Source organism: Suncus etruscus, chromosome 14, assembly GCF_024139225.1.
Source record: "Suncus etruscus isolate mSunEtr1 chromosome 14, mSunEtr1.pri.cur, whole genome shotgun sequence".
NCBI lineage: Eukaryota > Metazoa > Chordata > Mammalia > Eulipotyphla > Soricidae > Suncus > Suncus etruscus.
The window spans coordinates 84072087-84099143 of record NC_064861.1 but is presented as its reverse complement, the minus strand read 5'-3'; the positions used below and the strand labels follow the sequence as shown (position 1 = coordinate 84099143).

Sequence of the window (27057 nt, the reverse complement as noted above, 5' to 3'; positions counted from 1 at the left end):
CCCCAAGAAGCCAGGAGCAACTTCTGAGCGCATAGCCAGGAGTAACCCCTGAGCCTCACAGGGTGTGGCCCAAAAACCAAAAAAAAAAAAAAGAAAATAATAACTTTCTTATTTTTGGGGGTGGGTCAAACCCTGGACTTCACATAGGCACAATGTGACTATTACTGAGCCACTTTCCCAATCCAAGAGTTTAGATCATATCAGGATGCAATATTATTTTAACAATTTGCCATTAGCTCTCTGACTCACTCAGGTCTCCTTGTAATTTACAAACACACCAGGGTTTTTGCATGTGCTGCTCTTGCAAACTAGAAAACTGTTCCCCAGTTTGATACTGGTTTATTTCCTCTTCTTTTGGTGGTGATGGTATGTCCAACAGTACTCAGGTGCTACTCTTCTTTCTAGGGTCACCCCAATGATGCTTGGGGAACTACATGGTTCCAGAGATGCTTTGTGCTGTCTCTAACCTCTTCCTTATGTGCTTCATGTGGGTGAATCTCACCTTCCCACTAGGTCTTAGCAAATCGCTAAATTTGGGGTGGGGTAGGCCCACAGCCGTTGGCGCTCAGAAATCACTCCTGGTAGGTTCAAGGGATCATATGGGTCCAACCCAGGTCAGCCATGTGGCACGACAAACACCCTGTCACTGTGCTATCGCTCCAGCTCCAAATCACTGGATTTAGAGTGACAAAAATACTCCCTAGGGGCCGGGAGGTGGCGCTAAAGGTAAGGTGCCTGCCTTGCCTGCGCTAACCTTGGACGGACCGTGGTTCGATCCCCCGGTGTCCCATATGGTCCCCCAAGCCAGGAGCAACTTCTGAGCACATAGCCAGGAGTAACCCCTGAGCGTTACTGGGTGTGGCCCAAAAACCAAAAAAAAAAAAAAATACTCCCTACATTCTTCATACCCCTCGGCATGGATCCCCTAAAATGCCTTCTGTCTAACTTCTGTGTCATCCGATACCTTTGGGATTACAATCAGATATGCTCAGCGCTTACTCCTGGCTCTGTGCTCAGGGATCACTCATGGCTGGGCTTCAGGAGTGATGTGGGATTCCGGAGGCAGGGGAGAATTGAGCCCTGGTTGGATGCGTGTAAGGCAAATGCCTTGTCTTCTGTGCTATCATTATCACTCTGATTCCAAAACAAGATCTTTTTCTTTTTGGGGGAGCTCACACCCGGCAGCTTTTAGGGGTTACTACTGGCTCTATGCTCAGAAATCGGTCCTGGCAGGCTCAGGGGACCATATGGGATGCCGGGATTCAAACCATTGTCCTTCTATATGCAAGGCAAATGTCCTACCTCCATGTTATCTCTCCAACCCCAAAACAAGATCATTGTTATTGAAACTTATTCAGAAAGATGAGGGAAGAGAGAAAAAAAGAAGTACATGTTCTGGACCAAAAAGATAGCACAACAGTAGGGCATTTGCCTTGCACGCGGCTGACCCAGGACAGACCTGGGTTCGATTCCCAGCATCCCATACTGTCCTCTGAGCCTGCCAGGACCAATTTCTTTTTTTTGGGGGGGGGGTCACACCTGGCAGTGCTCAGGGGTTATTCCTGGCTCTATGCTCAGAAATCGCTCCTCACAGGCTCAGGGGGAACCATATGGGATGCCAGGATTTGAACCACTGACCTTCTGCATGCAAGGCAAACACCTTACCTTTATGCTATCTCTTCAGCACCAAGGATTGATTTCTAAGCACAGAGCCAGGAGTAACCCCTGAGTGCCACCTGGTGTGGCCCAAAAACAAACAAAAAAGTACATATTCAAGAGAGAACACAGGCTTCTCCAGAATGTATTTAAGCAAACAAAACAAAACAAAAAACATAAGAAACAAGGCAGTAAAAAGAAAGAAAGAAAGAAAGAAAGAAAGAAAGAAAGAAAGAAAGAAAGAAAGAAAGAAAGAAAGAAAGAAAGAAAGAAAGAAAGAAAGAAAGAAAGAAAGAAAGAAAGAAAGAAAGAAAAAGAAACAAGGCAGTGACATCTATATTCATGCTTGAAGAGCAGCTAAGGATGTTTTTATCTACTTTGTTCACTCCTCTCTGGTTCCCAAGAACTAAAGCACTCTCTGGCATAGGAGCTACTTGGCAAGTGTTGAAGAAATAGGGCCAGAGTGCTCGCTTTGTCAGCACATAGACTAAAATTGGAATGATACAGAGAATATTAGCATAGTCCCCACGCAAGGATGACACACGAATTCATGAAGCATTCTTTTTTTTGGTTTTTGGGCCACACCTGGTGACACTCAGGGTTTACTCCTGGCTATGCGTTCAGAAATTGCTCCAGGCTTGGGGGACCATGTGGGATACCGGGGGATCGAACCGCGGTCTGTCCTAGGCTAGTGCAGGCCCTACCACTCTGCACCACTGCTCCGACCCCATCCTTTCTTTTTTTGTTTTGGTTTGGTTTTGTTTGAGGTCACACCTGGCAGCACTCCTGGCTCTACACTCAAAAATTGCTCCTGGCAGGCTCAGGGGACCATATGGGATGCTGGGATTTGAACCACCATCCTGCATGCAAGGCAAATGCCCTACCTCCATGCTATCTCTCCGGCCCCAGCCTGTCATATTTTTAAACAGAAAAAAATAGGGCCAGAGTGATATAGCACAGCAGTAGGGCATTTACCTAGCACGCTGATGACCCAGATGGACCCAGGTTCAATCCCAGCATTCTATATGGTCCTCTGAGCCTCTCAGGAACCATTTCTGAGCACAGAGCCAGGAGTAATCCCTGAGTGTGGTCTAAACCCCACCCCCCAAAAAAATTGGTGAAATAAAATAAACCCAGTGAAGCAAATGTAGTCTCTGCTCTCCAGAGAAGGAAAAAAAAGGGGGTCTGAGAGAGAGAGAGTACAGCAAGCAGGGAGCTTACTCACCCAACAACATTCCACCCCCTGGTTCCAGGAATGAGCACATGATCCAAGACTGACCAGTGAGGGGCTAGAAGAATAACTTGAGGGGTCAGAGAGACAGCATGGAGGTGAGGCATTTGCCTTGCATGCGGAAGGACAGTGGTTCGAAGCCCGGCATCCCATATGGTCCCCTGTGCCTGCCAGGAGCGATTTCTAAGTGTGGAGCCAGGAGTGACCCCTAAGCACTGCCGGGTGTGACTCAAAAACCAAACCAAAAAAAAAAAAAGAATATCTTGGGGGGCTAAATGCTTCTTTGCAGGAATAAGGTCTCCAGTCCAGGACCAGAATCACAGCATAGCAGGTACGGAGCTTGCCTTGCATGTGTCCGAGTCTAGTTCAATCCCCATCCAGCATTCTACATGGTCTCCTAAACCTGACAGGTATGATCCCTGAATGCAGAGCCAGGAGTAAACCCTGAGCACTACCAGGTGTGCCCATACCCCCAAAAAATTTTAGGATCACTATGGCCAAAAGCATCAGGCAAGCATGTATGATTCCCCCAGTGGGGAGCAGAAAAGCAAAAAGAGAGTTCAACACCTAAAGGCATCTCACTCCTGAATTCATCTCAGTACTATTCACAAAAGCCAGAATCTGGAAACAACCCAAGTGCCTGAGAACAGATGAGTGGATAAAGAAACTGTGGTATATCTATATAGTGGAATACTATGCAGCTATTAGGAAAAATGAAGTCATGAAATGTGCTTATACATGAATGGATATAGAGTGTATTATGCTAAGTGAAATAAATCAGTGGGAAAGGAGCCGACATAAATTAATTGCTCTCATCTGTGGGAGAGAGACAGAGAGAGACAGAGAGAGAGAGAGAGGGAGAGAGAGAGAGAGAGAGAGAGAGAGAGAGAGAGAGAGAGAGAGAGAGAAGTCTACCATAGAGGCAGGATGGAGTGGAGAGAACTGGACAAAAGGGAAACTGTGGAAATTGGTGTTGGAAAATGAACACTGGTGAAGAGATGGGTATTAGAACATTATATGACCAAAACTCAACTACCCACAATTTTTAACCTGTACCTCATTATGATTTAATATTTTTCATTAAAAAGAAAGGAAGGAGGGCCCAGAGAGATAGCACAGCGGCGTTTGCCTTGCAAGCAGTCGATCCAGGACCAAAGGTGGTTGGTTTGAATCCCGGTGTCCCATATGGTCCCCCGTGCCTGCCAGGAGCTATTTCTGAGCAGACAGCCAGGAGTAATCCCTGAGCAATGCCGGGTGTGGCCCAAAACCCCCCCCCCCAAAAAAAAAAAAAAGAAAGGAAGGATCCAATCAATAGCATAGTGGGAAAGACATTATTTGCCTTGCACATGGCCGACCCGGATTCAATTACCCCAATCACTGCCAGGAGTAACTTCTGAGCACCAAGCCAGAAGTAACCCCTGAGCACCGCCAGGTGTGGCCCAAAAAAGAAGAGGGGGAGGAGTGACCCATGGGGAACACTGAGGCTGGGTATGCCACTGAAACATTGAGAAATAGTGAGAAAGGAGGGAGAGAAAAGATTGGCCAATGAGACAGCCACATTCTCTTAGGCTTCTTCAGTGACTGGTTTAGAGCTAAATATGTGATCTAAGCCGGGCAAATAGAAATCTTCTGTAGAACTTGGGCCACTAGGTAGGAAGCTGCCTGAGAAAAAAGTCAGCCCATGGGCATAACAGAGCTCGGAGTGGGCCAGAGGGATAGTACAATGGGTAGGGAGGGCACTTGCCTTGAATGTGCAAGAGCTAGAATTAATCCCTGAGCATGGTCAAGTGTGTCCCCAAAACAAACCAAATTACAAGTAATATTTTCAGTGTATTTAACTTTCACACATTTTATTTTAAATGTGAAAGTCACAAGCTGTCAAGGGGCTAGTCCAACATGCCCATTAAGAGATCAAGAAAATGGGCCAGAGAAATAGCATGGAGGTAGGGTGTTTACCTTGCATGCAGAAGGACGACGGTTCAAATCCTGGCATCTCATATGGTCTCCTGAGCCTGCCAGGAGCGATTTCTGAGTGTAGAGCCAGGAGTAACCCCTGAGTGCTGCCAGGTGTGACCCCCCCCAAAAAAATATGAAAAAAGAGATCAAGAAAATATATAAAGAGCTTTTGAAGGGGGAAAATAGTTGTATGTCAGGGTTCAACTCAACTCTGCCCTATTTTTTATTTTATTTTATTTTTTTGTTTGTTTCTAGAGCATACTTGGCAATGCTCAGGGGTTACTCCCAAACTGCACCCAGGAATTAATTCTAGCGATGTTCAGGAGACCATCTGGGATGCCAGGAATTGTTTTTTTGCTTGTTTTTGGTTTTGGGTCACACCTGGCAGCGCTCAGGGGTTACTCCGGGCTCTATGATCAGAAATCGCCCCTGGCAGGCACAGGAATACGGGATGCTGGGATTTGAACCACCATCCTTCAGCATGAAGGGCAAACACCTTACCTCCATGCTATCTCTCCAGCCCCAGATTCCAGGAATTGCACCTGGGCCAGCCACATGCAAGGCAAGAGCCCCCTACTCACTATACTATTGCTCAACTCTCCAACTGTTTTTTGTTTGTTTGACCTTAGGAAGTGCCTGGCGAAGTATCCCAACTACCCTATTTTACAGATGAAGAAACTGAGGCTCCAGAAAAGGCATAGATGATGCTAGCATGAGAACCAGTTAATTTAGGTTTTTGTTTGTTCGTTTTTTGGTTTTGTTTAGGTTTTTTGGTTTTGAGGGGTTTTTTGTTTTGTTGGTTTTTTTGGGCCACACCTGGTGATGCTCAGGGTTTACTCCTGGCTATGTGCTCAGAAATTGCTCCTGGCTTGAAGGACCATATGGGACCCTGAAGGATTGAACCTCGGTTTGTCCTAGGCTAGCGTGTGCAAGGCAGACAGACACCTTACCACTTGTGCCACCATTCTGGCCCCATGAGAACTAGTTGATTTAGATTGGTGACTAGGGTGTCTTTGATTGTGATGCCAAGACAATGCCCTGCCCCAAGTCCTACCGTGTACCCCATCCTCAGCTTACTCTTTGACTAGCTGTCTGCTACCTCTTCTTTATCTCCTCCTGAATGGCGCTGATAATTCGTAGCATCTTGTTCTCTTCCACAAACCCTTCGCCTCTCTGGATACAGAGCAGTAGGAGTACAAGCGTGGCCCTCCAAAGCCCCATGAACCCCAACAACCCCGTGCGCCCTGTCCAGGACTCTCGCCCAAAATCACCTTCTTTGAATGAACCAGTTTTCCTTCCACAAACACTTCAAATTCTCCTGTAGCCTGGGTAGATACGTCTGACTCCTGGAGAGGGAATGTTGGGAGTCAAGGGGAAGCTCTGAGCTCCCACTCCACATCCCTTGGGGGGGGGTCTCACCAAGCCCCCCCCCCATGGGCCACCAGCGCACTCACGAAGTTGAGACGATCAGGAAATGTCTCTTCCAGAGTACTCCTCAGTAGAACATACTATGGGGTGAAGAAGGACCCTGTGGTCAAGGGATTGGGGGACCCTCTCAAATCTCATGCCCCACACCTCCCACCTCCCAAATACAAGCCCCAAATACTTACCCGAAGATTATAGCTTCAGAGCCCGCTGAAGACAACACATGGGGTCAGGGCAAGCAGGGGACACCTCATTAGTGACTAGGACCCCAATTCAATCCCCTCTTCCCTCCTCCCACAACACCATTGTGGCAGAAACCACAAGCACCCCACAATTTGTAGACACTCTTCTCTAGCTATAGGGACCCCCACTTCTTGAAAAGCTGCAGGACTGCCTTGCTCCAGGCCTTCATGGGGACTGATCCCCGGGCCACAGAGTGAGTACAGTGGGTAGGGTGCTGACCTTGCAACCAGTCTACCCAGATCCCCAAGCAACGACAATATATCTCCTCGGTGCAGAGCCAGGAGTAATCCCTGAGCATACTTACCTCCTAGGTACCCCTGCAAAGCCCTGCTGTCTTTCCATGTCTTTAGGGAGACCTTCCTGAGCATCCCAACTAAAACTGTGGCTCAACAGAAAGAGGTGAACTGGAACTATGGCCCTTCGGGCAGCCTCCCTCCCTCCCTTTGCATCCCCATCTTCCCACAGAAAGCCCCAGAACTTCCCAGGCCAGCCCTTTCCCCTGGGGAAGGAAAAGGGCAGAGCCCCCTCACCAGTAAACAATTCGAATCGTGACCTTCTTTCCATCTTCAAAAGTGGGCATGGAGAGGTCAAAGGTGGGTGGTAAATTGACGATGGACTGGGTCCGCAGCAGGTTCATGTTAGGACCTTGAGTGGTTGGCAACACTGGGATGCTGATGGGAGAGGCTGTTTTGGGGCTGGTTTGCAGATTCGGAATTCCCAAGGACGGGGTGGACTTCAAATCTGCACCCAGTGGAGGGAAAGAGGGTGAGGGCTCAGGAAGGGGCTCTTGGGCAGGCCCGAGAAAGCTGGTGTGGGGTGACAATTGAGGTTTCGACTCCGACACTAGTGTGGGATCCTTATCAGGCACTGGACCAGATTTGGGGGCCCCGTCTGAAATTGGGGTGGAGTTCAGGATCAGTTTGGGGACCCCGTACGAAGATAATGGGGAGCTCGGGACGAAGGCGGAGCCCAGAGTTAAGCCTGGAGTTGGAGTATGAGTGGGGAGCAGTCCAGGCTTGGTGGCCGGGACTGAAGTTGGGGTTCTGGCTGAAAGTAGGTTCTGGGTTACAGCTGGGGGTTGGAGTCCAGACTGGGGGCCCAGAACCGGGGTTTGGGCTGGAATTGGGGCCTGGGTCACAGTACGAGAATGGAGCCCAGACTGGGGGGCCAGAACCGAGGTCTGGGCTGGAACTGGGGTCTGGGTCACAGTACGAGAATGGACTCCAGACTGGAGGTCCAGAACCGGGGTCTGGGCTGGAACTAGGGCCTGGGTCACAGTTCGGGAGTGAAGTCCAGACTGGGGGGCCAGAACCGAAGTCTGGGCTGGAACTGGGGTCTGGGTCACAGTTCGGGAGTGAAGTCCAGACTGGGGGGCCAGAACCGAGGTCTGGGCTGGAACTGGGGCCTGGGTCATGGTACGGGAGTGGAGTCCAAACTGGGGAACTGGAACTGGGGTCTGGGTCCCAGTTTGGGAGTGGAGTCCAATCTGGGGGGTCAGAACCGGGGGCTGGGCTGGAGTTTGTTTCTGGGTCACAGTGGGGGCCTGGGCCAGAGACAGAGGCGCCTGGGTCTGGAGAGGAGGAATGGAGGTCCGCATGTGAGACAGGGCCTGCTGGTTCAACGTGGAGGTTCCGGCTGCAGTCAGGGACATGGAGGGAGTGTGGACCGGGTTCAAGAACTGGACCATAGCCGGACTCTGGGTCTGGCCTGGAGGCGGGACGGGCGACGGGAACTGGATGGGAGGCGGGAACAGGAGCGGAGGTAAGAACTGCATCGGGGGCGTGGCCTGAGCCGGGGGCGTGGCCTGGACCGGAGGCAAGGTCTGGACCGGAGGCGTGGTCTGAGACGGAGGCGTGGCCCGGGCCAAAGGCGAGGTGTGCGCAGGAGGCGTGGCCTGGGCCAAAGGCGTGGTGTGCGCAGGAGGTGTGGCCTGGGCCGGAAGCGGAAGTCGTGTCGGTGGCGGGAACTGGGCCGGAAGCGGAGGTTGTGCCGGTGGCGGGAACTGCACCGGAGGGGCCTGGAGCGCTGAAGCCGGAGCCGGAGCCGGACCACGGCCGACGTGGGCCCGGGTGGGAGCCGGGGGCTGGGCCGCGGCCCGAGCGCGCGTGGCAGTCCGGTTCTGGACCTTGCTAGGGGTGCGGACCAGGGCCAGAACCCGACCCGGGTGGATTTGGCTCGAGGCCCTGGCGCTCCATCGCCCGGTCGAGGGCCTGGCCTGGCCGGTGGTGGCGTTCGGGCCGGAGGCGGGGGCAGCCGAGGCCCGCACCGGGTTGTTCATGGTTGCCAGGGAGGTGGGGTTTGGGGGCGGCCCAGGGCTGGGGAACCAGGTTGGGGTTCCCCCGCCCAGCCCTCCTTCCTAGGTGGTGAGAACTTCACCGGCTCCGGGGTTCCAAGTGGGTGGTGGCCAGCAGGGGGGCACTGTTACATGGGGTTCCACTCGGGGCTCGGGTTCCACTGCTTGAGGAAGTCGGGGATAGAGTGGAGGGGGGACGCCTAGAAATCGACTATTAATCCCCTCCTATTTTCCATCACCCACCGGTGTAAGGAACACATTCAGGGTTCCAGTGTCCCCGCTTAACTAGCCCTTGAATGCTTTTGGGGTTTTTTTTGGGGGGTAGGAATTCCTGGCTTTGCACCTAGGAATTACTCCTGGTGGTGGTCAGGATGAAGCCCAGGTCGTCTGCATGCAAGGCAGGCACCCTTCCCAATGTACCCTATGGTTCTAGCCCCTCAAGGGCTCTTCTATTCCAGGCCAAACCGCCAGCTCCTTGACTAAGGAGTAGGTGCTCCTTATGACACAGGAGGTGCTCCAAAAATACTAGACTTATTTTTACTTTTGAGGGCTCATTAGGGCCGTATTTTGTCCTGTCTGGGTGTGGCTCCTTGTGTCTTTTTGTTTTCTATTGGGCGGCTACACTTGGTAGTGCTCAGGGCTTACTCCTTTCCCTGTACTCAGGGGTCAGGGAACCATATGAAATATTGGGGATTGAACCCAATCCCCAATGTGAAAGAAGTGCCTACCCATTATACTATCCTATCACTCCAGCCCCTGTTGTGTTTGGTTTTTTTTTTTTTTTTTTTTTTGGTCTATTGGTTTATTTTTGGTTTTTGGGTCACAGCCTGCAGCGCTCAGGGGTTACTCCTGGCTCTATGCTCAGAGATTGCACCTGGCAGGCTCGGGGGACAATATGTGATGCCGGGATTCGAACCACCAATGTTCTGCATGCAAGGCAAATGCCTTACCTCCATACTATCTCTCCGGTCCCTGTATTTTTTTTTTTTTTTTTTTTTGGTTTTTGGGCCACACTCGGCGGTGCTCAGGGGTTACTCCTGGCTGTCTGCTCAGAAATAGCTCCTGGCAGGCACGGGGGACCATATGGGACACCAGGATTCGAACCAACCACCTTTGGTCTTGGATCGGCTGCTTGCAAGGCAAACGCCGCTGTGCTATCTCTCCAGGCCCATGGTCCCTGTATTTTTTAAGAGTTTAACCAGTTAGGGGCCGGAGAGATAGCATGGAGGTAAGGCGTTTGCCTTTCATGCAGAAGGTCATCGGTTCGAATCCCGGCGTCCCATATGGTCCCCCGTGCCTGCCAGGAGCAATTTCTGAGCACGGAGCCAGGAATAACCCCTGAGCACTGCCGGGTGTGACCCAAAAAAAAAAAAAAAAAGAGTTTAACCAGTTGGAAAAAGTTCAGAGAATAGAGAATTTCCCATTTGTAACTTCCACTCAGATTTCCAATATATGTATATATATATATATATATATCTTAGGAATCTTAGTGCAATGACAGTGGACCAGGTTGATATGGTTTGGAACAATCAATGAGTTCAGGGTTTGGGGGGAGACAGCACAACCTCTGCAGTTCCCAGCTTAAGCGTACTCCCTGTGCTAAATAAACCTGGGGCTGGATCAAGTAGCAGGAAGTTCAGGACAGAGGCGGCTTTTTCCATGGGACACAGCCTTGGTGAGGTAGTGGTGAGCGTAGCTGCCTTCTGGGTGATGCTGGGCAAGTGTTCTGGCCTCCAGTGTAATATGAAATGGGTTTTGCTCTCAGAATAGCGTGAGCGAGCATTTACTGGGCCTCTTATGAGCTAGATTCTGTTAGAAGATGCTTTGTGTTTATTTTGATAAGGGGGTTGGTTTTGGGGGCATACCTGGGAGTGCTCAGAGGTTACTGCAGGCTCTGAGGACCACATGGGATGCCGGAAATCAGCTGCATGCAAGGCAAATGCCCTACCTGCTGTGCTATTGCTCCAGCCCCGCTCATTTAGTAGCATTCAGAGCTGACCTGAATCATATTCTCATCTTACAAAGAACATCAAGACACAGAGAGGAAGGCAGGGGGAAAGTAACAGGGAAAGTGACTTGTCTAAGGAAGGTAAAGCGACCTGGCCTTGCACACAGCTGATCCAGGTTGGGGCACACCCACAATGCTGGATGTGAACCAAAAGTCTCCCCCTCCCAAAGAAAAATCAAAGTCAGGGCCCGGAGAGATAGCACAGTGGTGTTTGCCTTGCAAGCAGCCGATCCAGGACCAAAGGTGGTTGGTTCGAATCCTGGTGTCCCATATGGTCCCCCGTGCCTGCCAGGAGCTATTTCTGAGCAGACAGCCAGGAGAAACCCCTGAGCATCGCCGGGTGTGGCCCAAAAAACAAAAAAGAAAAAAAAAAAAAAAGAAAAATCAAGGTCAAAACCTAGTAGTTGAAGGATTTTTTTTTCATTGTTTTTATTTTTGGTCTGGGACTACTCTTGCAGTGCTCAGGAACTATAATTATCCCTGGCTCTGTGCTCAGGCGTTTCCTTTGGCAGTGCTCCAGGGACCTTAAGTTGTGTGCCTAGTATTGAACCTGAAGCTTTGGGGCATGTAAGGGAAGCATCTTATCTCCTATATACTATCTTGGCTTTTTCTGTAGGGTTTTTAATGGTTTGTTTTGGGGCAGTGCTCTACACTCAGAAATCGCTCCTGGCAGGCTCGGGGGACCATGTGAGATGCTGGGGATTGAACCCGGGTCTGTTCCAGATAGGCCAGCCGCATGCAAGACAAATGCCCTGCTGCTGTATTATCTCTCAGGCCTCCTTTATTTTGGGGGGGTTTTGGGTCACACCCAGCAGTGCTCACGTTACTCCTGGCTCTGCGCTCAGAAATCTTTCCTGGCCAGCTCAGGGGACCATATGGGATGCCAGGATTTGAACCACCGTCCATCCTGGATCAGCTGCATGCAAGGCAAATGCCCTCCCGCTGTGCTCTTTCCGGCCCCATTTTTTTGTAGTTTTTTTTTTCCATTATTATTCTTGAGGAATTGGGGAATAAGGGGTTGAGTCACACCCGACGGTGCTCATAGCTTATACGTGGTTCTGTGCTCAGTGATTAGTCCTGGCCATGTTCTGGGGTCCATGTGTGGTTCCAGACAGGCATCTTATACTGTGTTATCTCTTCCTAGAATCACCTAGAATTCTGGTGGCTGTGGAGCCAGAGGTGCTTTCCCTGGTAGTGCTTAGGGCCTCACAAATGCAAGCATGCATTTTATACCATCTGGTGTTCAGTCGAGTTTGGGGGGGGGGGGATGGAGGCCTGCTCTTAAGGATCATTCCTAGAGGGCTCAGGGATCATATGGGGTGTCAGGGATTGAACCCAAGTCAGCCTGTGTGTGAGAGAAGTGTATGAACAAATGAACTTTGGACCATTTCAAGATATTCAAACTGTGTGGCCAGAGGGATAGTAGTACATCAGGTAAGAGGGCACTTGCCTGGCACCTGCTTTGCATGTAGGTAACCCAGGTTTGATCCCTGGCATCACATATGGTCCCCCAAGTACCACCAGGAGTAATTCCTGAATGCAGAGTCAGAGTGACCCTGAGAATCATAGGGTGTGACCTCAAAACCCAAAAATAGGATGCCAGAGCAATAGCACAGCAGTAAGGCGTTTGCTGACCCAGGACAGACCCGGGTTCAATCTCTGGCATCCCATATGGTACACTGAGCCTGCCAAGAGAAATTTCTGAGTGCAGAGCCAGAAGTAACCTGAGTGCCGCTGGGTGTGGCCCCAAAACAAAACAAAAATAAGAGGGGCCCAGAGAGATAGCACAACAGCGTTTGCCTTGCAAGCAGCCGATCCAGGACCAAAGGTGGTTGGTTCGAATCCCGGCGTCCCATATGGTCCCCCGTGCCTGCCAGGAGCTATTTCTGAGTAGACAGCCAGGTGTAACCCCTGAGCACCACCGGGTGTAGCCCAAAAGCCAAAAAATAATAATAATAATAATAATAAGAGACTCAAATTGTGGTTGCTTTATCATTTTCATCAGTCTTTCTGCAAGGAAGTCCACAAAGATCCTCAAGGAGTTAGGCCAGAAGTAGGTATTTAGTGTTTAATGCTTCAGGCAGCTCCTGTTATGAGCAAGGCTACAACTCCTAGCATGCTAGGAAGATGCTGTACTTCAATAGGGACTCAATCTAGTCCTCAATCTAGGACTTCCACATGTGAAGCACATTCAGCCCATTAAGATATCTCTCTGGCACAGTATTAAATTACTCTCTACATGGGGCTGGAGATAGAATACAGAGGAGGTTGCTTGCCGTGCACATAGCCAACCCAAGTTCAATCTCCAGCATCCCCTGTGCACCACCGGGAGTAATTCCTGAGTGCAGAGGCAAGAAGAGACACTGAGCTTAGCTAGGTGTGGCCCAAAACCCAAAAATCATGTCCACTAACATCAGCCCACTTATTTGCTCTGTCTTACCAAGTTACCGTATATACTCGAGTATAAGCTGAGTTCTTCAGCTCAAAATTGATGCCAAAAAACCTGAACTCGGCTTATACTCAGGTCATACAGGTTATTTGATTTGGTGCACATGCACCAAATCGAATGCAGTCTCCAGTAGTCTTCTGCCATTGCTGGAGGGGGGTCCCAGTGCTTCAACTCAGACCACAAGTTGCAGCTGAGCTGAAGAGGTAGGCGGCTGAACTATTTAACCCACAATATTCTGCACTTTGTATGATGCTAGCAGTGATGATGACAACGTCTATGCTGATACCCTCAAATCAGATACAGTTGAAGCTCTGTTTGGACAGATAGATGAGGAGGAGGAGCCCAGTTTTGAAGGATTTTAACCTTTGTGATTTAGCTTGATTAGGCCGGCGAGGTGGCGCTAGAGGTAAGGTGTCTGCCTTGCAAGCGCTAGCCAAGGAAGGACCGTGGTTCGATCCCCCGGCATCCCGTATGGTTGCCCCAAGCCAGGGGCAATTTCTGAGTGCTTAACCAGGAGTAACCCCTGAGCATCAAACGGGTGTGGCCCGAAAAAAGAAAAGAAAGAAAATGCCCAGATTTAGCTTGATTACCTGTTAAACTACGCTTTTCTGCACTTTAGTTTAAAATTGTTGTTAGTTTGCAGTTTTTCTTTAGCAATCAATATTGAAAACATTTAACCTACTGGTTCCTCAATTATTGTAATTGTTTTGGGTATATACTTTTGTTTTTGAAATTTACCAGTTGCTGCTGCTTATACTCGGCTTATACTCGGGTCACTAATTCTTCCAAGTTTTTAGGGTAAAATTAGGGGGATCGGCTTATACTCTGGTCAGCTTATACTTGAGTAAATAAGAACTTCATCCCTGAGTGTCAACTTCCCCTTCTATAAAGTGGATCCCTTCCACCCTGACTGGTTCTGTTGGTCACCATAAAATGCAGAAGGAACACTCCTGCGCTCAGGTGTTCCATGTCATTGGACTATCAGGCCTAACTTTCTGCCACTCACTAGACAAATGACCCAGCCTGGGTCTAGGGAGACAGTATAGCAGGGAAGGCACTTACCTTCCACCAGCCAAGTGGGGCTTGACCCGGAACCACATACAGTCCCCAAACCCTACCAGAAATGATCCCCTGAGCACAGCCAGGTGTAGTTCCAAAAATCACAGCGAAAATTAAAAAGAAAAAAGTGACCAAGTTTGACCAATGAGAATAAAATGTGCTGAGCTACATGACAAGCCAGGAGGTTCAGAGCACATTGCCAGACTCCAGAGGGAACGGCAGGAACACAGGCAACATCAACCCTAAAGGACAGCCACAAAGGAATCATTTTATGACCAAAATAACCTTTTTTTTTTTTTTGGTCACACCCAGCAGCGCTCAGGGATTACTCCTGGCTCTACACTCAGAAGTCGCTCCTGGCAGGCTTGGGGAACCATATGGGATGCCGGGATTCAAACCACTGTCCTCCTGTATGCAAGGCAAATGCCTTACCTCCATGCTATCTCTCTGGCCCCTAACTTTTTTTTTTAATTTGAACTATTTTGGATAGTTTCTGGCCCCTGCAATAACCCTAATCATTCTTTTGTTTGTGTTTCAGGATTACACCTAGCAGTGCTCAGGGTTTACTCCTGGCTCTGCACTCTGGAACTACTTCTGTGGTATTCAGGGGGCCATACAGGATGCCAGCAGTCAAACCCAGTCCAGTAAAGCTGTGTGCAAGGCGAACACCCTCCCCACTATCGCTCCAGTACCAGCCCTGTCATTCTTCTTTTTTTCTTTTTTTTATTGGAACGCTTCACAAATTTGCGTGTCATCCTTGCTCAGGGGCCATGCTAATCTTCTCTGTATCATTCTAATTTTAGTATATGTGCTGCCGAAGCGAGCACTCATTCTTTTTTATTTATTTATTTTTGAGGGGGAGTATTTGAGTCACCCCAGACAGCACTCAAGGGTTACTCCTGGCTCTGTGCTCAGAAACCACTCTTGGCAGGCTCAGGGAACCATATAGGATGTGAGGATCAAACCCTGGTTGACCGGGTGCAAGGCAAATACCATACCCACTGTGCTATCACTCTGTCCCCAGCACTATCATCATTACATAGACAAAAACTCTCCCTTCGACCTAACACCAAATACAAAGAAGGTTTTATAGATGACTGAATAGAGGGGGAGAGGAAATAAACTAGGATTATAAATAACCAATATGTACAACTTCTAGCAGTAAAAGTCTCCCCACCACCCCTTCCTGCTTTGCCCTCCAACATGTCCGAGGTAGAGACTGGGCGGCACCCAGTAAATAGAACAATATCCAGACTCTGTGTCCAGGTGTCAGTGCAGAAGAAGCAGTTCAGGCCTAAAACAAAAAGCAGGGACAGCATTAGAAAGAAAAGCTTCTGGAGCCAAAAAGAGAATGTGCAGAGGGTGGGGCACTTGAATTGCATGTGTGAGACTCAGATTCAATCCCCATCATCACATATGGTCCCCTAAGCAGCATCAGGAGTGACCCCTGAGAGGAAGGGACAAAGGAAGGAAGGAAGGAAAGAAAAAAGTTTCTGCAAAGACGCTGGAGGGGTTGGAGCGATAGCTCAGCAAGTACGGCGTTTGCCTTGCACGCGGCTGACCTAAGACAGACCACGGTTCAATCCCCGGCATTCCATATGGTCCCCCAAGTCAGGAGCGATTTCTGAGTGCAGATTCAGGAGTAACCCCTGAGTGCCATCAGGCATGGCCCAAAAAACGAGAGAGAGAATGGAGCAATAGTACAGCAGGTAAGGTGCTTGCCTTGCACGCAACCAAGCATGCAATGCATCCTATATGGACCCCAAGGCCCACCAGGAATAATTCCTGAACTCACAGCCAGAAATAACACCTGAGCATCGCTGGGTGTGGCCCCAAAAAATTACAAGAGAGAGGAAGGAAGGAAGGAAGGAAGGAAGGAAGGAAGGAAGGAAGGAAGGAAGGAAGGAAGGAAGGAAGGAAGGAAGGAAGGAAGGGAAATGAGCTTCTCTGCCCCACCCTTTCCTCTGTGGCTGACAACCAGAAGTGATCTGGCTGACCCCCCCCCCCCCCCCCGCCAATCTAACCTCTTGAAACCCCAGAGGGAATGACAGCAAGTGAGATCAAGGGCAAATGGAAATTATCCAAGCCAACCAGAAAGAAAGTGGGCTGAAGGACCTTCTATCATCTGTACCCTTCCCTCTTAGGAATTGAGAAAAGGACTACAGGGAAAGCAGGGGTTTGTCTCTGCCCAGAGTGCATGCACATGCAGATGGGGTGTATTGGGAGATGTAGAATGGATCAGTTACCTCCCGAGCGTAGGCCGAAGGGGCAGGTACAACATAAACGGTGCGAGGATCTCCATCCACAGGGCGACTCCAATCTGCTGATGGCCTGCAGCTGCTGCAAGGACAAAAATCCAGGCTCTAAACTCTGGGTCGTGTTATGCCCCGCCCACCCCCGAGGAACGACCAATCAGAAAAGGCTAGCAAGGAAGACGGGCCAATCAGAAAGAGCCGTGGCGGAACCAGCCAATGGCATTACAGAGACTCAGACGTGGCCCCGCCCCTCCTCTCACCTTGGGCCTTCCCCGGAACCGTCCTGCGTCCTCCTGTTGTTGAGCGCATCGGGGAGCGTGTGCCCCGACGGTTCAGGGGTCCCCGGCAACAAGCGAGATCCGGGGTCCCCGCCAGGGCCGCGGCGTCGCAGATGCACCAGCAAGAAGAACCCGGCGCCGGCCAAGCCCGCGGCCACCAGCAAGCCCACAGCCGGCACCACCAGGAAGCGCTGAGCGTCGTCGCCCAGAGGAGCTGCCGGTAGTGCGCCTGCGCCTTCGACGTCGTCCGCGCCGTCGGGGTGGACAGGAAACTCGCAGCGCACGCCCATGTAGCCGGGCGCGCATGCGCAGACCAGGCCGGAGAAGTGCGCATAACAGCGGCCGCCATGGGCGCAGGGCCGCGCGGCGCAGGGGTCGGCGCGTTCCCGACAGTCGCGGCCGCCGAAGCCCAACGCGCATGAGCAGCGCCGCGCGCCGCCGCCCTCCAGGCACGTGCCGCCGTTGGCGCATGCGCGGCCGGCGCAGTCGTCCAGGTCGTGCTCGCAGCGAGGCCCCGCGAAGCCCGCGCGGCAGCGGCAGCGCAAGGAGTGGCCCAGGTCCAGGCAGAGCCCCCCTAAGGGGAACGGGAGTCAGGGGCGCCATCGCACCTCCAAGGGCACCTGCTCCTTACTGACCAGCCCTGGCCCCTCTCCTCTTGTCATTTAGGGACCCAGATTCTTAGGATTGATCTGGATTCAACCCTCGTGGCCTTTGCCCCTGGGGAGATTTGGGGAGAACTTAGCCTCACCTCGTGGCCTCTCTGAGCTTGACCCTGTTGGGACTCCCCAGGCCTTGACTCCCCCTAGGCCACCCCTTCCCTTTTCTCTCCCTTTGCATCTTTTCTCAGTCTACACCCTCCTCCAGGATTTCCTTGACTCTTCTGCCCACTAACAACCCCCTGACCTTTCTGGGCTTCAAGAACTATTTAGGGGCCCGGAGAGATAGCACAGCGGCGTTTGCCTTGCAAGCAGCCGATCCAGGACCAAAGGTGGTTGGTTTGAATCCCGGTGTCCCATATGGTCCCCCGTGCCTGCCAGGAGCTATTTCTGAGCAGACAGTCAGGAGTAACCCCTGAGCAATGCCGGGTGTGGCCCAAAAACCAAAAAAAAAAAAATAATAATAATAACTATTTAGGGCTGCCCCCCCCCCCCAATTACTGCTGGGCTGCAGAGAACACAGTCTTTGGGAAAGAATTGCAATGACTACAGGAAGAATGCAAGGATTCCTTTACATTCAGGATCGACTTCTGTCCTTTATAGGGGGCTCCTGTGTTCAGGAGTCAACCCCTGATAACCACATATGCAGTAAAAGGGATCGAATTTGGATCTGCTGCTTGCAAAGCAAGCATCTAACCCTTGTATAGTGTCTCTGATCCCTGATAATGATCTTGGTCTGAATACCCATCAGCTCTCCGAGGATGGGGTTTGATGCATTCCTAGCTTAGTTTGATCAACCCCCTCTACCGTAAGGCACGGGGAGAGGAATATCCCCGCAGGATAAACAGTCTACTCCAAACGGGGCTACAGGCCCCGAAAAGCAGAGCAGGTAGTGCACCCCTGAATGATAGTGAAAGGCCTCTCCACTCCATCTCACCATCATCCACCTCCATCAAGGACTCTATAATTTAATTAATGCATCATATAACTCCCCATCATGTCCCCCCATCAGCCCCGCCCATCCACTCATCTGCCCCCCTCTCCCTTGGCCCTGGCCCTGCCCCATGAGTCTTACCATTCTGGCAGGGCTGCAGGCTACAGCGGTCCACTCTCTTCTCGCAGTTGGAGCCTTGGAAGCCAGGTGGGCAGTGGCAGATGTAGGCAGAATCGGGATCTGCGCCCCCCACGCACAAGCCACCATTGAAGCAGGGCCCGTCAGCGCAGGTCACCCCGCTCACCTCACAGCGTACCCCGTAGAAGCCTCGGGGACAGGTGCATTCAAAGGACGTCGCGGTCTCCTAGGCAGAGGCAGAGGCAGAGACGAGAGGACTTTGGATTGGGGAAGTCTCTTGGGAGCAAAGCCACAAGCCCCTTCTGTGTCTTCCCCACTGGTCAGGGTGTCTCTCAGGAGGTGTTCCCAGGACACCCCGTCCCCACCTCTCCACCTTTGCCTGCTGGAAGCGACCAGCCTGCCCCAGGTTCCTAAATCTGGATCCTGGTGCCACGTCCCTGCTTCCAGTTCCTGGCTCTGAGCCCTCCCCTTCCATGCAGCTTTCTCTGATGACCCTTTTGGGCTTTGTCCTGATTTGAACCCTAAGTGTGTGTCACTGTCCCCTGGTGACTAGACTTGATCTACTTGATCTCTGGACACTCCAGGCTTGTGGCCACCAAAACACCTTTGCTTTCCCCTGGTCATGCACCTACCCCCCCCCCATGTCCTCTCACCTCCCGCAGACAAGTCTCACTATATAAGCTTTAGGTCTGAGTTGAAGAACCCCCTCTGGCTCCCCACCCAAATCAAACCCCCTAATCCCCAAGGCCCATCTGAGTTGTTTTCTGTCCCAGAGTGGAGCACATCCCAGAGAGGGCAGCATCACCCCTGTTCATGCCTCCTCGGTCCCACTCCCAGATCCCATCCCCATACCACGTAAGCTGGATGGCCCCCTTGGCCCTGCCCAACTATCTCTGGGAAGCCCTGACATGCTGGCAGGAACCCCCAGTTCAGAGGGGTAGGAGGGTGATACTGACACTACAGCTGCCCCCATTGGCACAGGGGTTCCCGTCACATGGCCCAGGGCCAGGACTGAGACATCCGGGGCTGCCAAGGGATGGGCCCCTGGGGCAGCTGCTGGCGGAGACGGGGACGACACAGAGGGGCCCCGTCCAGCCATCCAGGCACCGACACTCGTCCGGCTGCTCGCAGAATCCATGCTGGGGGCTGCAGCCAGGACGGCAGACGGCTGCGGGTGGGGAGAGTAGAGAAAATGGCCAGTAAGGACATGTGGACGACTCAGCAGCATCTTCCCCTGGGACCTGCAACTGTCTACATACCACCCCCAGTTTATGGATAGGGAAAGTGAGGCCAGGAGAGAGGAAATGGGAGCAGCAGTGAAAGGGCTGAAAACCAGCCTTGGGCCTCCAAAGCTGGACTTCTGGGAGGAGACTGGCTTGGAGTGCAGTTCAGTGGTCTGAGATTAGAGAGACGATAAGGAAAGGGATTCAGTAGTGAGGAAGGGGGGGCAGGCGCCCATCTGTCAGTAAAGATGTGGGAGGGGACTTAGAGATTAGAGGAGATCTGGGATGATTTGGGAGTCCCAGGGCCTTCAGGGGCTTAGAAATTTGGAGAAGTTGAGGCATGGAAGTTGGAGGGCTTTCGATGGCAAAGGGGGCCAAAGAGATAGTTACATCGTATAAGGCTCTTGCTAACCCGGGGTTTGGTCTCTAACACCACAAATAATGGTACCTGATCACAGAGCCAGGAGAAAGCCCTATTGCTACTGGTGTGGCTTCCCTCCCACCCATCCAGTAACACACACACACACACACACACACACACACACACACACACACACAGCAAAGGGATCTATATAATCACAGGGATGGAAAAGCAGGAGAATAAGGGGCTTTCAGAGGAATTCCCCAAGCCTCCTCTGTGGGTATTGAGGGGCTCCCAAACTTAGAAGAGCTTTGGGGCATCTGGAAAGGGGGGTGTAGGACTGGGAAATAAGCGTAGTTTCCAGGAGAGAGGGAGCTGCTATGCCCAGGGCAAGCGAGTGAGAGTTTAGGGGCTTCTGTTCATCATTTCCAGAACGTGGCCGAGCCATGGGAAGTTGCTAAGAGGAATAGAGGGGCCGGGATCCCCAAAACTCCGGAGAGATCACAGCAGGAAGCAGAGAACCCAGAGTGGATCTGGGGAGGGGGATCTGGGTTGCAAGTGCCAGCAGCCTCCTTAGCTCCTAAACACGGGGTGTGCAAAGTAGCAGTTCAGCCATCTTAGGTAACTGGGGTGCTGGGGGGCAGAGGAACCCGGACTGAGCTGACAGGGGCCCAATGCTGGGCCCGCAGTACTCACGAGGCGCCTCGCACTCCTCCTCCGACGGGGCGCAGGGGCGCAGTCCCGGGCCGCACCGCGAGGGGGCGCTGCGCGGGCGGCAGAGGCGCGTGCACGCGGCCCCGACGGCGGGCGGCTCGCAGCGCGCGCGGTAGGAGAAGCGCAGCTCCCAGGCGCCTGCGCGCTGCACGTCCCGGGCCCAGGGACCCCCAGCCGCCAGGTGGCGCCAGCCGGCCACGCGCGCCAGCAGGCTCCAGGCCGGCCCTGCGGGGAGAAGGCGAGAGGAAGTCCAGCGTCCTTAGGTCTTTCTTTCATAAGAGACCCGCGAAGGTGGGGCCGAAAAGATAGCACAGCGATAGAGCGGTAGAGCGTTTGCTTTGCAGGCGGTCGACCCCGGAGGGACCTGGTTCGATTCCCGGCATCCCATATGGTCCCCCAGCCAGCCAGGGGCGATTTCTGAGTGCAGAAACCTGGAGTGAACCCTGAGCATTGGATGTGGCCCAAAAACCAATCAATCAATAAAGTAAAAATAAAAAATAAAAAGAAACTCAAAAAGGGAAACCCAAAAAGTCGGTGGGACTCTTGCCTTGCACAAGGCTGTGTGTGTGTGTGTGTGTGTGTGTGTGTGTGTGTGTGTGTGTGTGTGTGCTTACCTTAGGTATGTATTGGGTGAACCCAGTTCAAGTCTTGACATTGCATCTAAGTTCTCCCAAATCCCACATTTTGTCTCCAGAAACTTTTTATGTTAAAGAAAAGGGAAGCCTCTTGTTGTCCTGTGGCATACAAGATTTCTATATGGCCAAGGACAGCACCAGGGTTTTTTTTCCCTCTTTTTACAGGGTAAGGGTCATACCCATTGATGTTCAGGGCTCAGTCATGCTCCGCTCTCAGGGATCACTCATGGCAGTGCTCCAGGGGTCATATAGAGTGCCAAGTATTGAACCCAGGTCAGCCAAACACTCTCCCTATTGTACTAATGCTCTAGCCTGTTGCATCTTGATGTGTATTTCCCAATATCAAAATGACTGTGGGATGGGATGCTCCAGGAACTAGGTTTGTGTGGGTGTTTGGTTGGCTGGTTTTTGCTACACCTGGCGGTGCTTAGGGATTACTTCTGGCTCTGCGCTAAGAAATTGCTCCTGGCAGATTCGGGAGACCATATGGGATGCTGGAGATCAAACCTGGGTCCTTCCCAGGTCACCACGTGCAAGGCAAACGCCCTAACTGCTGTGCTATCCCTTTAACCACCGAGAACTAGATCTGGGTCTGATCCCGAGCACTAGATCCCCAGCACTTTATGACCTCTGGAGCATTGCTGTGTGCAGTCCTGGAGGTCTCTGGTTTGCCCAGGGGGACTGGCCATCTATGCTCTGCAGGACCTGAGTACCAAACTTCCAAGAAAGTGCCTGCCACGAGCTATTTCTGAGCAGACAGCCAGGAGTAACCCCTGAGCACCGCTGGGTGTGGCCCAAAAACCAAAAAAAAGAAAGAAAGAAAGAATCACTAAAGAAAGTGTTCCAGGGCCAGAGAGATAGCACAGCGGTAGGACATTTGCCTTGCACGCAGACAACCGGGATGGACCAGGGTTCCATCCCCGGCATCCTATATGGTTCCCCGAGTCTGCCAAGAATGATTTCTGAGGGGCCGGAGAGATGGCATGGAGGTAAGGCGTTTGCCTCTCATGCAGAAGGTCATCAGTTCGAATCCCGGCATCCCATGTGGTCCCCCGTGCCTGCCAGGAGCAATTTCTGAGCCTGGAGCCAGGAATAACTCCTGAGCACTGCCGGGTGTGACCCAAAAAACCACAAAAAATAAAAAAATAAAAAGAGGGGCCGGGCGGTGGCGCTGGAGGTAAGGTGCCTGCCTTGCCTGCGCTAGCCTAGGACGGACCGCGGTTCGATCCCCCGGCGTCCCATATGGTCCCCCAAGAAGCCAGGAGCAACTTCTGAGCACATAGCCAGGAGTAACCCCTGAGCGTCACAGGGTGTGGCCCAAAAACCAAAAAAAAAAATAAATAAATAAATAAATAAAAAGAATGATATTTGAGTGCAGAGCCAGGAATAAAGCCTGAATGATGCCAGTTGTGGCCCAAGAAGAAAAGGGGGAAAAAAGTATCCCTTAAGCACCTCTCCCCAACAAAGAAACTGACACAGTTGGGGGCTGGCATGGCAGATAGGACATTTGCTTTTTATGTAGCCAACCCAGGTTCAGTCCTCAGAATCCCATATGGTCCCCTGACGATTCATGAGTACAGAGCTAGGAAAAAAAATCCCAGAGCACTGCTGAGTGTAGCCCAAACACACACACACACACACACACACACACACACACACCCAAATAAGAAATTGACAGTTCTCAAATGCTGGATTGTCAATGGCTCTAACTGCAGGAACTTTGGGTCTCCTTCCAGCAAGGCATGGCACCCCAACATCGTACTACTGGACATTTTTCTATCACAGTGGTGCCAGAACCCCCATTCCTTCATAGCTTCAGAGTGAAATGAATGAATTTTAAATAAATCAGATCGTCCTTACCCATCCTTAGCATCTCAGGGTCTGGGGACATTACCACCTCCCATAGGACTGACTCCCCGTGGTCTCTGTGGGTTTGCGACAGATTCATAGAGAAGAGCCAGAGTAGCTCAGGGTACACCTCTCAGGTCCTCAAAATCAGGGGTGAGGGGCAGCATCTATTTAAGGGGCTTCATACCCAAGAGGTAGTTAGCACTCTTTCTGCCTAGTACCAGGCTGTGGACTCCTACTGATGGTGCTCAGGGCTTACTCCTGGCTCTGTGCTCAGAGATCACCCTTGGCGATATTCAGGAGTCATTATACAATGTTGGAAATTGAACTGTTAAACCTGCCACATGCCCCTCTAGCCCCAACTAAAACTTTTTTTTGTTTTGGGGTCACACCTGGAGGTTTCTCCTCATTCTACATTCAGAATTCACCCCTGGCAGATTCAGGGGATCATATGGGATATCAGGATCAGCTTGTGTGCAAGGTAAACTTCCTACCACTGTGCTATCTCTCCGGCCACCCCAACCAAAAATTTTTTTGTTTGGTTTTTATTTTTCTGCTCTCCCCTGTGGTAATGGGGGACACCAGACAGTGCTCAGGAAGCCATGGGGTGCCAAGGGCTCTGTGCACTCCAAGCTCCAATCCTTTGAACAATCTCCAGCCTCCATGATTATTCCATGGGGAGATGTCAGCATCCAGTGCCACCGCCCAGGGGTACGGCCCCAGACAGTCCCAAGTCTATGTTCCATATTTCACACCAGCCCCAAACCCACAGTTTCAAGACTGAAGGCACTTACCTCCTGTCTGCTCCCCCAGTTCTTCTCTCCAAGTTTCAATAACGAGAGAGAAGGTGCCCTAAAAGGGATGGGGACAGGGAAGGAAGGAAAGAACAACTGTGTCAGGCACATGCTCAATGGAGGCCAGAAGAGGGTAGTGACGACCAGTTGGGGACCAGGAAAGATGGGACAGGGTTTTGGGAAGGAGTGACATTTGGATGGCATTACTGTTGAGGAACACTTTGAGTCCCTAGAAGAGCTGTCTAATGCTGATCCCATTTTACAGATGAGTTAGCCAAGACTACAAGTGGGGAAAGTCTAAACTAAAGGATAAAGACCTGGAATTCTGGGCCGAAATATTAGCACAGCGGTAGGGCATTCTCCTTGCATGCGGCTGATCCTGTACGAACCCAGGTTCAATCCCCAGCATTCCATATGGTTCCCCAAGCCTGTCAGGAGTGATTTCTTAGTGAAGAGCCAGGAGTAACCCTTGAGCACCACCAGGTGTGGCAGAAAAAAAAAATCTGGTATTCTTCTGCAGATTTCTTTGTGCATGTTGTGGGCTACATGTGGGCTAATCTAAGTCAACAGTGCTCAGGGGTTACTCCTGGCTCTGAACTCAGGAATTACTCTTGACAGACCTTGGGGGACCATATGGGATGCTGGAGATCAAACTCAGGTTGACAGCATGCAAGACTTGTGCCCTACTTGCTGTACTATGGCTCCAGTTCCTCTAATATAGATTTCTACACTTCTGAGCATTGGAATGTTGGGGTAGGAGATGGAAGGGGCGGGGGGGGGGGCAAGGGACATGACTGTTTGTCCCAAGTGAAATAGCAGAGTCAGATAAAGTACAAAGAGAAGGGGATAAGGCAGGGCTGATCCAAGAGAAGGATGTGGGTACATCCCTAGGTTCCAGCAGATTTGGGGGGGAAATATGAGGGTCCCACTGTTTAGGGGTCCTTATAGAGAGGTAGGTTCTGTGAATTGGGATTTTTCCAAGGGTGAGTTTGAGGTTCTGATAATTTGGTCCCTATATTGCAGGGCTGAGGCCAGACCCCCAATGTGGGATCCCAGATTTAGGATCTTACAACTAGTGGTTATTAAAGTTGCATTTAAGGATCTTGGGGATCTTAGAGCGTGGTCTGCCAGTTGGTAGCTACTCTCCTGAAAAGTTAGTGGTCCTGAGAGGCAAGTTGGGGGTCTTGGAGACCAGACAGCAGAAGAAGGTTGAGGTTTGAGAAAGGGCACCCAGCGGGGTCTCACCGGCCAGGTGTCCCGGAAGGGCACCTTCAAGAGGCCATCAGACAGTGGCAGGTCAATTCGGGGTGCTCTGGGCTGCTCGGCGGCGTAGACGGGGCCCCGCACACTCAGCGCCGCGCCCAGGGCGCACGGAGACTCGGAGGCCGCCTCGGAGAGCCCCGGCTTCAGGCAGACGCGAAAGAAGAGGCGACACGGACCCCGGGCGCTGCAGGCGGACGGGGCCGTCCCGGGACCTGTCCCGGGTCCGAAAGAGTGAATCTGCAGCTCGAAGACGCCGGCGGGCAACGCCTGGGATGGATGGGAAAGAGCCCAGGAGTGAGGGGTCCCCGCCAGCCCCCTCCCAGGGGGACCCCGCGCCCCGCCGCCCCCTTTGCACTTGGGCTCTACCTGGGGAAGGCACAGGAGTGCCAGGGCCGCCGTCTGGAACCAGAGCTGGGGTATCCGCGGGACGATCATGGCCTTTGGGGTGTGTGGGGGTCGCAGCTGCGAGCTTGGCAGCCTTTTAAGACGGGGAGGCCCCGCCCCACGGCGCAGCTGCGGGCTGCAGAAGGGCGAGTGGTGGCCGGGAAGGGAAGGGGTGCGTGGCGGAGCGGCCGGGCCCGGAGCGAGGGGGTGTGGTCCTGCACCCCCTCCCCCGGATGATGGAGTGTGTGGCCGAGCCCTGGCTGCTGCTGCACGGGTTGGGGGGTGTCCTCCGGGGCGTGGTGCGAGTGATGCGCGTGGCGTGGACCTGATGTCCTGATGCCCAGGAGAGCTGCCCAGGGTTTCATTGTGTGGCTTTGAGCTGAATGTGGTTGTGGAGACGCACGTGTTGGTGTGAGATCGTGGGAAGCTGGTGTGTGTGTGTGTGTGTGTGTGTGTGTGTGTGTGTGTGTGTGTGTGTGTGTGTGTGTGTGTGGTGTGTGTGTGTGTGTGTGTGTGTCTGTCTGTCTGCCTGCCTGCCAGCCTGCCTGCCTGTCTCTCTGTGTATCACTGGAAGACTTTGGGTCTATCTGTCTTTTTGTATCAGTTGTACCAGACTTTGGGTCTGTCTGTCTGTCAGTGTCAGACTTCAGGTCTGTTTGTCTTTCTGTACATCAGTGCCAGACTTCGGGTCTGTCTGTCTGTCTTCTATCAGTGCCAGACTTCGGGTGTGTCTTTCTGTGTTTCTCAGTGACAGATTTCAGGTCTGTCACTACAAGACTTCTGGTCTGTTTGTCTGTCTGTGCATCAGTGCCAGACTTCAGGTCTGTCTGTGTATCAGGGCCAGATTTTGGATCTGTGTGTCTGTCAGTGCCAGACTTTGGGTCTGTCTGTCTGTATCCGTGCCAGACTTCGGGTCTGTTTGTCTGTCTCTCTGTGCATCAGTGTTAGACTTTGGGTCTTTCAGTCTGTCTTCTGTGTCTGTCTGTCTGTCTCAGTGCCACCTTAGGGTGCCCGTGCAGACCGGGAGGTCCACGGGGGTCGCGTGCGTGGCTCGGATGACGATCCAAGGCTCTTTGAGGCCCCGTGTCGAGGACTAACTTAGTCCCTCCGGAGAGACAAAGCCGAGGGGCGGCCAGCTGTATGCAAATGCGGCCATCTGCCGGGCCCCCAACCTCCAACCTCCGCCTGCCCCGCAGCCCAGCCCGGCTGGCTGCCCCTTTTGGTGTCCCGCAAGGTGTGAGGAGCAAATGGGCA

The 27057-nt window shown here is 52.1% G+C and overlaps 1 protein-coding gene and 2 non-coding genes across 3 annotated transcripts; 1 reads left to right on the top strand and 2 right to left on the bottom strand.

The window, feature by feature from the left end:
- Positions 1-2119: 2119 nt before the first annotated feature.
- On the top strand, positions 2120-2226 carry LOC126029191 (U6 spliceosomal RNA). The gene has a single exon (XR_007502841.1). It is a non-coding gene; the product is annotated as a U6 spliceosomal RNA (small nuclear RNA).
- A 6706-nt stretch (positions 2227-8932) lies between these two features.
- DLL3 (delta like canonical Notch ligand 3) lies at positions 8933-25857 on the bottom strand. The gene is made up of 9 exons (XM_049787494.1): positions 25786-25857; positions 25402-25686; positions 24157-24214; positions 20862-21104; positions 19538-19749; positions 18585-18807; positions 16836-17427; positions 16567-16651; positions 8933-8965 (listed from the first exon to the last, which is right to left on the bottom strand). Exons 1-9 carry the CDS (start codon positions 25852-25854, stop codon positions 8933-8935), a joined length of 1800 nt encoding a protein of 599 aa, XP_049643451.1. The 5' UTR covers positions 25855-25857.
- Positions 15041-15147, bottom strand: LOC126029139 (U6 spliceosomal RNA). The gene has a single exon (XR_007502791.1). It is a non-coding gene; the product is annotated as a U6 spliceosomal RNA (small nuclear RNA).
- Positions 25858-27057: the final 1200 nt, after the last annotated feature.

Bases quoted from the DNA above. Each gene is read 5' to 3' on its own strand.
- DLL3 (XM_049787494.1), bottom strand. From the start codon at position 25,854: ATGATCGTCCCGCGGATACCCCAGCTCTGGTTCCAGACGGCGGCCCTG. The intron at 25,687-25,785 runs GTAGAGCCCAAG...CATCCATCCCAG, and splicing joins CACTCCTGTGCCTTCCCCAG to GCGTTGCCCGCCGGCGTCTT. The intron at 24,215-25,401 runs GTGAGACCCCGC...CATCCCTTTTAG, and splicing joins CCTTCCGGGACACCTGGCCG to GGCACCTTCTCTCTCGTTAT.